The 11099-nt window shown below is 30.6% G+C and overlaps 2 protein-coding genes across 2 annotated transcripts; one reads left to right on the top strand and one right to left on the bottom strand.

Annotated features, from left to right (window-relative positions):
- Positions 1–1018: 1018 nt before the first annotated feature.
- Positions 1019–3229, top strand: LOC114194125 (patatin-like protein 2). The gene is made up of 6 exons (XM_028084191.2): positions 1019–1251; positions 1398–1579; positions 1674–1863; positions 2228–2389; positions 2500–2802; positions 2899–3229. The coding sequence occupies exons 1-6, from the start codon at positions 1111–1113 to the stop codon at positions 3103–3105; spliced, it is 1185 nt and encodes a 394-aa protein (XP_027939992.2). The 5' UTR covers positions 1019–1110; the 3' UTR covers positions 3106–3229.
- A 1630-nt stretch (positions 3230–4859) lies between these two features.
- On the bottom strand, positions 4860–10031 carry LOC114193125 (patatin-like protein 2). The gene is made up of 7 exons (XM_028082828.2): positions 9759–10031; positions 8085–8269; positions 7810–8002; positions 6617–6781; positions 5943–6251; positions 5687–5862; positions 4860–5279 (listed from the first exon to the last, which is right to left on the bottom strand). Exons 1-7 carry the CDS (start codon positions 9900–9902, stop codon positions 5192–5194), a joined length of 1260 nt encoding a protein of 419 aa, XP_027938629.2. The 5' UTR covers positions 9903–10031; the 3' UTR covers positions 4860–5191.
- Positions 10032–11099: the final 1068 nt, after the last annotated feature.

Here is an 11099-nt window from a genome sequence, read left to right as displayed (position 1 = left end):
CAATGGCGGCTTCAAAATCAAAGTCCTTGCCTTGATTGATGAATCATATATACTAATAAGTTGACAACCTCCAAAATAATATATTTAAACTTTCAGATAATCACTAATCAATTTACAAATACTACGTTATATTCCTTATTTCCAACTATTCTAGCTTCTTTAATCTCATTTTTCCCACGTCAATCTAGAAACTCTTTCCGATAATATATATTCACTTCTTTTATAAGTTTTACATAAGATTAAAATATAATACTTAGAATTGAATAGATTGCCCTTATATATATATATATATATATATATATAACATAACACCCATCACCTTCACGTAATCACCAATGAGACAAAGTTATGGCGTCTGTGTTCTTCTTCTTCTTCACAAATCTCCTTTGAATCCAAACAAGGATTCACACATATGCTAATTAAAGGTCCTTATCCCCACGAGTAATTCACGTCATCATAAATATATTATTATACTATCATATAATAATATATAGCCATCGCCATCGGATTCATGCATGTTTAGGTCTACACTAGGAAAGTTGTGCAGTCGTCTTTTACTGTTTGGAGCCATTTAAAACAAAAGAACCAATGTGTCCTATTAGGCATAACATCTCAGTTTTTTTGACTATGTCTTCCTTCAATATTAAATACTTTTCTACTCTTTTCAATTCAATTCAACTATGCACTATAATATAAATATTTATTATTGGGTCCAGCTCCCACTATAAATACCACTACAACCATGCCTATTCGCTAACAACAAACCACACAACCCTCAATCTTTCTTTGTTACCCATCACATCTCGTATGGCATTCACAGGTTTCATAAATATTTTAGTAAATAAATAGTTATCGCCATCTCCATCAGAGGGTCAGCTAGGAAAGTTATGCAGTCGTCTTTTACCATCAAAATTAGGCACAACATTTCTACATTGACTCTGTCTTCCTTCAATATTAAATACTTTCTCATCTTTTTTACTGCCTCCACCTCCCACTATATATACACCACTGCACCCGTGCCTACTTCGCTACCCTCAATCTTTTTAGTTGCACATTGCTTTCTGTTCATAAACAAACTACACCCTTTGATTTCGCAGCCACAAATTAAGCATGCAGATATCAGAGTCATCCGTTGAACAAATTCAGCCTCCAACTTATGGAAACTTGGTAACCATTCTTAGCATCGATGGTGGTGGCATCAGGGGCATCATCCCCGCCACCATTATTGATTTCCTTGAGTCTCAGCTTCAGGTATATGTATATCCAAAACCTAATTCATTACCCATCAAACTATACTAATTATTCATTAATCAAGTTCCATTCATGAGAAATGAAATTAACTGACATGTTAAATAAATAATGATATTGATATATACATGTACACGATGAAAATGCAGGAGTTGGATGGTCCAGAGGCAAGGCTTGCAGATTATTTTGATGTGATATCAGGAACAAGCACGGGAGGTCTTGTAACAGCTATGCTCACTGCTCCAGGAAAAAACAATCGACCACTTTTTGCTGCCAAAGACATCAGGCCCTTTTACTTGGAACACTGTCCTAAGATTTTCCCACAGCAAAGGTCATTGTCGTTCATTAATGTTGTTGCATCATGCATGCATCTCTGTCTTTCCTTATTCATTTTTTTGATCATTTAAATGTACTTGTATATGCAGTGGCCTTGGTGGGACTATAATAGCAAACTTGGTAAGATCTTTGGGAGGACCCAAATACGATGGCAAATACCTTCATCAGGTGGTCAGAGAGAAACTTGGAGAGATTCGATTGCATCAGACTCTCACCAACGTTGTCATTCCCACCTTCGACATCAAATCTATGCAACCCATTATTTTTTCTTCCTATCAGGTTAACCTTCCTCTCTCTTTCTCTTTTCTTTTCACTTTTCAAAGGAATTTTCTTTCCACTTTCCTGGTGTTTGGGACCTATATATATTTATTTGTTTATGGTTCTCGTTGGACTCCTGGGGTTGAAATTTTGACTAAACAATTTTCCCCTAATAAAACAAAAATAGTTGTCTTTCAGTTTTTCAAAATACGTTGATGATATCAGTTTAGGAAAAAGTAAAACTAAGTTGGTTCCGGTCTTTTATTTTCCCTTTTTTTAAATGTATATGTCAATGTTAATATATATATTAACACCGAAGAGAATTAAATTGATAGAAAGGTGAGAAAGAAAGTAACAGAGTAAGGTTTGAAATGAATTGATGCAGATGAAGATGTCTACTTGCTTGGATGCTAAACTCTCAGACATATGCATAAGCACTTCCGCTGCACCAACTTATCTCCCAGCACACAATTTCAAGAACCAAGATTCTGAAGGGAACATACACGAATTCAATCTCATTGATGGTGGCGTCTGTGCAAATAACCCGGTACGTATAACCATAATTATTCACTAATCAATTCTTGTTTTCACATTTATTACTGTATATTGGAATGTATCAGTAACTTGTTTTGTTTTCCGAATTTGACGATGATGCAGACCTTAGTTGCCATGAACGAAGTTACAAAGCAAATCATGAAGCAAAACTCTGATTTTTTTCCCATGAAGCCTATGGAATATAATCGGTTCCTGATAATTTCAATAGGCACTGGAACAGCAAAAAATGAGGAAAAATTCAATGCTAAAATTGCAAGCAAATGGGGGTTGTTGGATTGGCTAACCTACGATGGCAGCACTCCCTTAACCGATGTTTTTACTCAGTCGAGTGCAGATATGGTTGACTTCCATTTATCTGCTGTCACTCAAGCACTTCGCTCAGAAGATAATTACCTTCGAATTCAGGTAATTAATTAATATTTTTATGAGCATGCATGCATAATTGGTCAAATACTATATATATATATTATGAAGCTAATGGATGAAGAACATAAATTGCAGGATGACACATTGTCTGGAACGGATTCTTCAGTTGACATTGCTACGAAGGAGAACCTGGAGAAGCTTAGTAGAATCGGTGAAAATCTGTTGAAGAAAGCAGTCTCTAGGGTTAATTTAGAGAATGGTCTCTTTGAGCCACTCAAAAACGGGGAAACTAATCAACAAGCTCTTACAAGGTTAGTTCAAAAACAACAACATTGTTCATAACAACTACATTCATCTGGTTGGTTTAGAATGACATCGATTGTTAATGGTTTCTGGTTTTCAAAAATACTGTCGCAAGAGAGGAGGCTCCGTCAAATGAGATCCCCACACACTAAGAACCCCTTCTAGTTCTCTTCATCATTCTATACAATTTAATCACTCATCATATTTTTTTCTACTAGTTTTTTTGTTTGACATTTCTTAATAGGCTTTCTTGTTGAATAAACTTGTGGGGCTAGTTTATTATATTTTAGTTTTTACTTGGCTTTAGTTGTAAATCAACTGAAATAATATAAATTCTTTTTCCTGATTTTATTGATATTCATCCTATAACATATTTTCTTTCATTAGTCAAATTTCGTCATTAACTACAGTGATGGTAATAGTATATACACATAACAAATTCTGGCAATATATGATCCTAGGATTATGGTTAGCATTAAGACCCTGTAACAAATAAGATAACAGTTAATATGTTTATAATCATTGAATAACAATTACACTAAGGAAAATGTTTTTTTTACAATTCTCGTACCATTTGACAACCCACTTTTTGTATTTTGGTCATTAAAAGGTTAACTTCTGTATTTGTAAAGAAAGAAAGAAATTAAAGGGTAAAATAGTAGATGCAAAATGTGTATTGAGAGTCAAAATAATAGTACTCACATTAATTACAATAATTAACATTATTAAAAAATAATATTGAATGAACACATCTATAGGGACCTTTATTTTTTTTTAGTGGAAGTTTAACCTTAGCTAATTAAAGACATTCCATAATGTAAATACTATTAATCTATAGTAGAAGCCATCTCATAGTGATCGATATAGTAATTACTAAATGGTATTACTAATGAACCTTTTATCAATGAAATTTTTTCTGCAACGTTTACCTACATATTTTAAGTGCTTCTTTTTTAAACTTTGACTGTAGCTGAAGTTGGTTTTTCTTGAGAATTATTTGAATAAGTTATCGAGTAAATAATTCATATACATTGATTCGACTAAGTTCTTAATTTATTATCTAGTCATATAAATCATATTGTGTGAAGCCAATAATCAAAATGTTTTTGTAATAAAAAGTATTCTGAGATTTGTAGAATTAGTTTCAGAACTCAGTTAATTTCATGAATAGTAAAATTGAAGGTGTGGCATAGACTTTTTGAAATTTTAAATTGTGGTTCCATGTCCTTGTATTTAGATTTATCAGAACTAAAACGTCAATTAGAGATAAAATAATTTACAACATATAAATAAAGTCAATTTTATAGAATTGAATTAATTTTAAAATCTAATTTTAAATAATTAAAAAAGTCTGCTAATAGGTGGAATCAGAAGAATGTTAAATTTTGGCTAAATATCCCAAGTAGGAAAAATATTAGGGAGATGCAAAGATAGTGAAAGAAAACACAAGAGAAGAAAAAAAAATCTGTATATTGGGAACTGTATCAGAAAAGAGTTACAAAAGACCAAAAATGGCAGCATAAATCTGTGTAAGCCAACTCTGTTTTGCAGAAAAAACATATATATATATATATATATATATATATATATAGATAAGAGTTTTGGTACACTTTTTATTGATTGCGAGTTGTTTATTGCATTATTTTTTTATTTTATTTTAGCCACAAGTTGCTGTTTGGTTATTCTGATATTCAACTTAATATATATATGCCATGTTTTAAATATAAAATGCACTCGTGTAGTTGAAGGGCAGATTTAAAAATAAGATGCATTCGTGTACTGGAAGGTCAGTGTAACCCAAACGTAACCATGGTATAGACTTTTATTCATTACAAGAAACCAAAGAGATAAAGTACATAAGAATTTCTTAACCCAAAATTAAATAAACATTAAGTTTACATTCTTTAACATAAAAATTATAATTAAATACAAAGCGTTTACATCACATAATTCAAGCTTGCAACAACACTCAATTTATTTGGATTAATTACTGTTAACCTAAGAACACCTATGAACCGTTGACCCCGGTTCAAGCACCTAGGCTTAAGTCACATGCACTATATTTAACACAACACTGGTAATAAAAAAGATATATAACACAGTACAAATCATAATATCATATTCATCATACAACTGTCTTTTGAGAATTTCCATTATTTGCAGACATCTCAGATTTTCGAAATCGCTTCTGTTTGGATAGTCGTATCGCAAATCTGTAGTCAAGCATAAGAGTTAGACAAGCTCATTCAAAATATCATACTAAAATTCAATATTTTAGGTTTAATTATTCTTTTGGTACATGTTTCGTAAAAAACTATTAAGTTTAGTCTTTTAATTTTTTCTAGTTTCAATTTAGTTTTGATTTCTTAAAAATTGATATAATTTGATCTTTTTTATTAAATTTATTGAAATAGATAAAAAAAATTTCTGTAAAATTAAAAATGTTGATAAGACTAATTTGTTTTACCGATATAATTAACATAATTTTAGTGTCAATTTTAATAAAAATCTCGATCCATTTCAGAAAATTTATCCAAAAAAATCAAATTACTTTATTTTTTCAAAAATCTAAATCAAATTCAGACTATAAATAATTAGTGTACCAACTTAATATTTATACCTGGTCAAGGCTTCTTTGTTTGTTTCAGAGGGTCTAGCAGATTCGTAAACTCCAGTCTTCAAGTTAATCCTGGAAACTGGTTTATCCAACAATGATTCCCCAACGGAGACCAGTTCATTCAAATTCTCCTCAGTGGCCATGTCCACAGAAGATAAGTTCCCAGTTAACGTATCGTCCTAAGAAAGTTGAATATTGGTGAATATGAGAAACACTATTTGTATATATTTCATTAAGTTAAAATAAAATTGATGAGAACCTGGATTCTAAGGTAGTTTTGTTCAGAATTGAGTGCTCGAAAAACGGAGGAAATGTGAAAATCAACCATGTCAGCACTGGCTTGAGTGAAGGCATCAATTAAAGGGGTGCTGCCACTGGTTGTGGAAACCCAGCTCAAGATACCCCAATCAGCAGCTTCTTTAGCACTGTATTTCGATTCCTGTTTCTGAGAACCTGTTCCCAATGATAACACCAAAAACCTATCGTATTGCATGGCTTCCACCTTCAAGCTACCACCTTGCCCTTCGTGGGAAATTTGGTTTGTCACTTCTGCCATGGCCACCAGTGTCTGCACCACCCAGTTAACACCAGATTAATTTGGTTCATTAATTTGGTTCATGTTATCAGGTTTGTAGAAAGATTTTCGATACAAGGATTTGTACTCTACTGAGTTAGTTTTTTATTAGGTTTATATAAGAGATTTTACTGGAGAGATACAATACCATGGAGACTTGAGCTCAATCACAAGACATTCACACTGTTCTCAACCCAAAACTTTAAGAAAATGGATTTATAGATCTTTATTTTTATATAGTGTTTCACTTTTTTATTTTTATCCAATGTAAAACTTAGACTCAGACTTAAATTTATAAGACATATGGTTTGAGATTTTAGTTTTTTTGGTTTGAAATATAGTTAAGATTGTGCATGTACCGGGTTATTTGCTGCGACGCCACCGTCTATTAGGTCAAACTTTCCCATGACATGACCATGTTGGGTTTTGGTTTCGAAGTAATGTGCTGGAAGATAGGTCGGAGCTGCTGAAGTTGAAATGCATATATCCGACAACAATGCATTCAAATCTGGCCTCTTCCTCAACTGTTACATAAATATTTTATATGAATGATAGAAAAAGTAAGAGGAACAATATTAATGTTAATCTAAAGTCTTTCTTACAAATATGAAATCACTGTTACAACAAAAATCACTCTAGTCAACAACATAAAATATTGAGTTAAACCACAAAAACTAAGTAAAGTTTGGACAACAATTATTTAGACGTAGTCTAGGTGAGCGTAGCTGTAGGTAATAGGTAATGTTTTTCAATACGACAATAATTTTAGAATCGTTGCTTAAAATTCTCATAAAAGACAACGATTTTGATGTACGTGTTTTATAAAACTTTACAATTTCAATATTGTGAGTTTTTGCCATTTTCAACCTAAAATTAAAGAAAAGGAAGAAAATTAAATTTTTTCATTTTTGGAACTAAGTTTTGCGCTTTCAGAAAAAAAAAAGAATGAGAAAATATTTCTAATATAAAAACTTTAATTTTTAGTGTATTTTAGACCACACTTTTATAAATAAGTCCATATTTATATAAATGTTGTTTAAGATAATTTTTAAGTCACATCTAAAAAAAATGTTACCTTTGTTATGTTTAAACTATATTATTTTACATGTTGTCTTGTTTTTGGTTGTTTAAAGTCATTTTCATTGCCGTGCAAATTAAGTTAAAAATAAATAGAAAAAAAACATTAAATCATTGGCATTATATAACAAAAATGGGATTAAACTTTTTGATTTTCAAATAAAACTCATTTTTTCCACAATAAATGAGTAATATATTTGATATAATAAATTAATAGTGTTGCGGGTGGCAGCAATTGTCCTGTGACGGAGGACGGGTGGGCCGAGTCACAATCGAATCATGATGCTTGGACTCATAAGTAGAAAGAATTACGTTATGACTAAAAGTTATAACTTTTAACGAAGTGGTAAACATTTTAAAGTCAGGAGTTCAATTCTCAACTAGCTCTTAAATAAAAAAAGTTATAGTCCGATTCAAAACTAAGTCATTGATGAAGTAGTAAACACTCGGTCGAGCAAACAGAAAGAGAAAGAACCTGGAAGGTGGAAAAGATGGTAGGTTGAAGGCGTTTGATGTCAAATGTTGGGATGACAACATTGGTCAATGTCTGGTGCAACCTTGTTTCCCCTAGTCTTTCCCTAATAAGCTGGTGTAAATACTTCCCATCGTACGATGGTCCAAACATAGTCTTGCTGAACTTCATCACAGAAGCGATTAAATTCCAGCACCTATATTAATTAGATTCCATTAAACTTAATTAGTACATGTTGATTTTGGCATGAAGATTATGGTAAAGTAAGGAACTTTTACTTGTTCTGTGGGAAGATTTTTGGAGAATTTTCAAGGTAGAAACGCTTAAGATCTTTGGCTGCATACAATGGTCGATTATTTTCATTTGGAGCGGTAAGCATTGCAGTGACCAATCCACCAGTGCTTGTTCCTGCAATCACATCAAAGTAATCTGCTAATCTTACATCATCATCACCATCAAGCCTCTGCACACACCATAATCACACATTAATTTAATCTTAATTAAGCTCCAAGAAATAGACTAAACTTAATTGGGTTAAATACGATTCCGATTCCTTAACTTTCAGTCAATTTTGGAATTAATCAATTTTGAAATTTTGGATCAATTTGGTCTTTCATCTTTCGAAATATGTGTATTTAATCATTTTAATCAAATTTTATTAAGTTTATTTGATGTTTCGTATGCATTTTAGGATTTTATTTGAGTTGTTTATACTGTTTGACACATTTTTACTTTAATGTTAAGTCAAATACTATTATAAAACGCGCATGAAATGTTTAATAAACTTAACAAAATTTGATTAAAAGAACTAAATCCACGTATTTCAAAAGATAAAGATTAAATTAGTTTAAAATTTCAAAATTGATTAATTCCAAAATTTACTAAAAATTAAAGGACAAAAAGATATTTAACACAACTTAATTTATAGTTTACAATAAGTTGCACCTAACATAATACTAAATAGAATTCCAGAAGGTATAACAATCAACCAAAATTGTTGCTTTCATGATGTGATAATAATTAATTATATTAATATAGCAATAATGCACGTCGTTAACCAATAGCAGACTTTAGTTAGCATTGTATATGGAAGGGATCAAATCCCCTTCAATAAATAAATGAATATAAACTTTTAAGCTTAATTATTATAATTAATTTGGTTTTGGTTCCTCTGATGCGGACAATTTTGGTCCTCTGTTGGTTTAATTATTTTATTTTTATTCGTACATGGCGACTAATAATTTATGTCTCCATAGTTTTAAATGACCATTTTTTTTCTTTGCATCTTAAAAATGAACAATTTTGGCTTTACTACTGTACTTTTCCTTTCGGTTTTTCTATTATACGAAAATTTAATAAGCTAATGGTCCAAATCTCTCAAAAACATTATTAGCTGACCAGTAATGTTTGACCTAAAATGTCTGCTTTTTAATTTGTGGGCGATAATGGAGTCATTAAAACTATGATAATTAATTTTTTTTTTAAATATATAAGCCAAAATTTGAACAATTAAAATTATGAAAAGAAAAATTGATTATACACTAATCTAAAGGACCCAAAAGTGAGATTAAATCAATTTTTTTATAAAATATAGTTTTATAATCTATCAAATGTCATATATTGAAATTTATATTTACTCAAACCTTCTCTATGATGTTATTTATTTTGTCTGGTTAAATAACAAGTACTTCTAAAACAATACAATAATAAAAATTTAAAATAAGTCTTCTTATAAATTAAAAAAAATAATAATAACAAATGAAAATGTGAAAAATTCTCATATATGTAACTATTTTTGAAATTTAATATTTCATTTATGTATAATAAGATAGTTTTGAATTAGGTTGTGAAAATGTTTAATAATATTCTCCTTCTTTTTGACAAAAAATTTATCCAAAAACACACACATATATTTATTTATTTATTCATTGGTTGTTGAAGATATTAATTACCTGAAGCTCTGATTCGAGGAAACCAAGAATGATTCCTGGAATGATTCCCCGAATGCCACCACCATCAATACTAAGCACAGTAACAAGGTGTTTCTCATCAGATTCTCTTGGAACTGGAGATACATGGTTTTTCATTGCTGCCATGGATTTGAATATTATGAGTATAAGTGAGAGAGAAAGAGAGAGAGGTTGAACTTCTCTGCAAGCTTATTGGTACTCAGAAACCCTAGTTTTCATGGCTAGGTTTGATGAGGAGAACCTGTATATATAGACTAACCAAACTTCACCAACATGCAGGGAAATCCTTCTAATTATTGACTTTTTTTTTTATAGCGTGTTAAATCAATTTTCAAATAACATGGATAATATCATTTTAAACTAAGAGATATTGACGTTGAATACTTCCACACTTCATTTGTTTATTGAACCTGCTATACTATTCTCATTTTAATCATGTTTTTTTATAGTGTCCACTGGCCAATCCAGAAATGCATCGATTTCAAGGGATATGAATCTAATATTTAAATTAACAATGATTCATCTAGATAGGTACTAAAACACTGAAAACGTGTATCTTTTTAAGGCTTTCAACCTCATAGTAATTTGAATACATCGACCCTTTTGTTGTTGCCTTGTTTCTAATACACATAGAAGATATACATATACAGAGTAGTTCTTCACATGATAATCGTGTCTTTAAAGTGAAGATATTCAAGAGGAGATGCGTGAGAGAATATTAAACCATTAAACTTAGATTAGGAACATAACTCTAAGTCCAACTCAATCCCACAAAATTAGTTTGTAAAGTGAGATTTGTACTCACTATACTATAAACTCGTCTTATTTGTATATACCATTGGTGATCTGGTAGTAGTCCGATAATGGATAATATGATAGATCAACAAATAGCAAATATAGCGACAACAAATAATACAATAGACCCAACAGACAACAAATCTTGTTAGGATAAGTTTTAACTCAGACTCTTATATCACATTAAGAAGCGAACTTTGTATAAGGAGTTGTAAGATACCTCATGTGTTTCATCTATATATAATATATTATTTCCTGATAAAAAAAAAGTTAGTGTATAGTCACAATTCCCGCTGAGTTTTGATGATAATATAGTCAAATCCATCGATAAATCCACCAATTTGATTTTTTTTTCTTTTTAAATTCATTAATAATATTTTTTTAATCTGTTTGTAAATTTGTTAATAATAGAATGTTTTGATAATTCGTTTATAATTCAATTTTTTACAAATTTATCAATAAATTCGTCCATAAAATATGCACCAAAGTTTTCTCAATATTTGTTATAAATTAGTAGGAAATGGATAA

The sequence above is a fragment of the Vigna unguiculata genome, chromosome 8 (assembly GCF_037176805.1).
Source record: "Vigna unguiculata cultivar grain cowpea cultivar isolate G323 ecotype 2 chromosome 8, ASM3717680v1, whole genome shotgun sequence".
NCBI lineage: Eukaryota > Viridiplantae > Streptophyta > Magnoliopsida > Fabales > Fabaceae > Vigna > Vigna unguiculata.
The sequence above is the reverse complement of the archived record's forward strand: the minus strand, read 5'-3'. Positions and strand labels throughout refer to the sequence as shown.

Excerpts from the sequence above, each read along its gene's own strand:
- LOC114194125 (XM_028084191.2), top strand. The coding sequence starts at position 1,111 with ATGCAGATATCAGAGTCATCCGTTGAACAAATTCAGCCTCCAACTTAT. Across the intron at positions 1,252-1,397 it reads TCCTTGAGTCTCAGCTTCAG|GAGTTGGATGGTCCAGAGGC; the intron begins GTATATGTATAT and ends ATGAAAATGCAG. Across the intron at positions 1,580-1,673 it reads AAGATTTTCCCACAGCAAAG|TGGCCTTGGTGGGACTATAA; the intron begins GTCATTGTCGTT and ends TTGTATATGCAG.
- LOC114193125 (XM_028082828.2), bottom strand. The coding sequence starts at position 9,902 with ATGGCAGCAATGAAAAACCATGTATCTCCAGTTCCAAGAGAATCTGAT. Across the intron at positions 8,270-9,758 it reads TCCTCGAATCAGAGCTTCAG|AGGCTTGATGGTGATGATGA; the intron begins GTAATTAATATC and ends TGGTGTGTGCAG. Across the intron at positions 5,280-5,686 it reads AACAAAGAAGCCTTGACCAG|ATTTGCGATACGACTATCCA; the intron begins GTATAAATATTA and ends GCTTGACTACAG.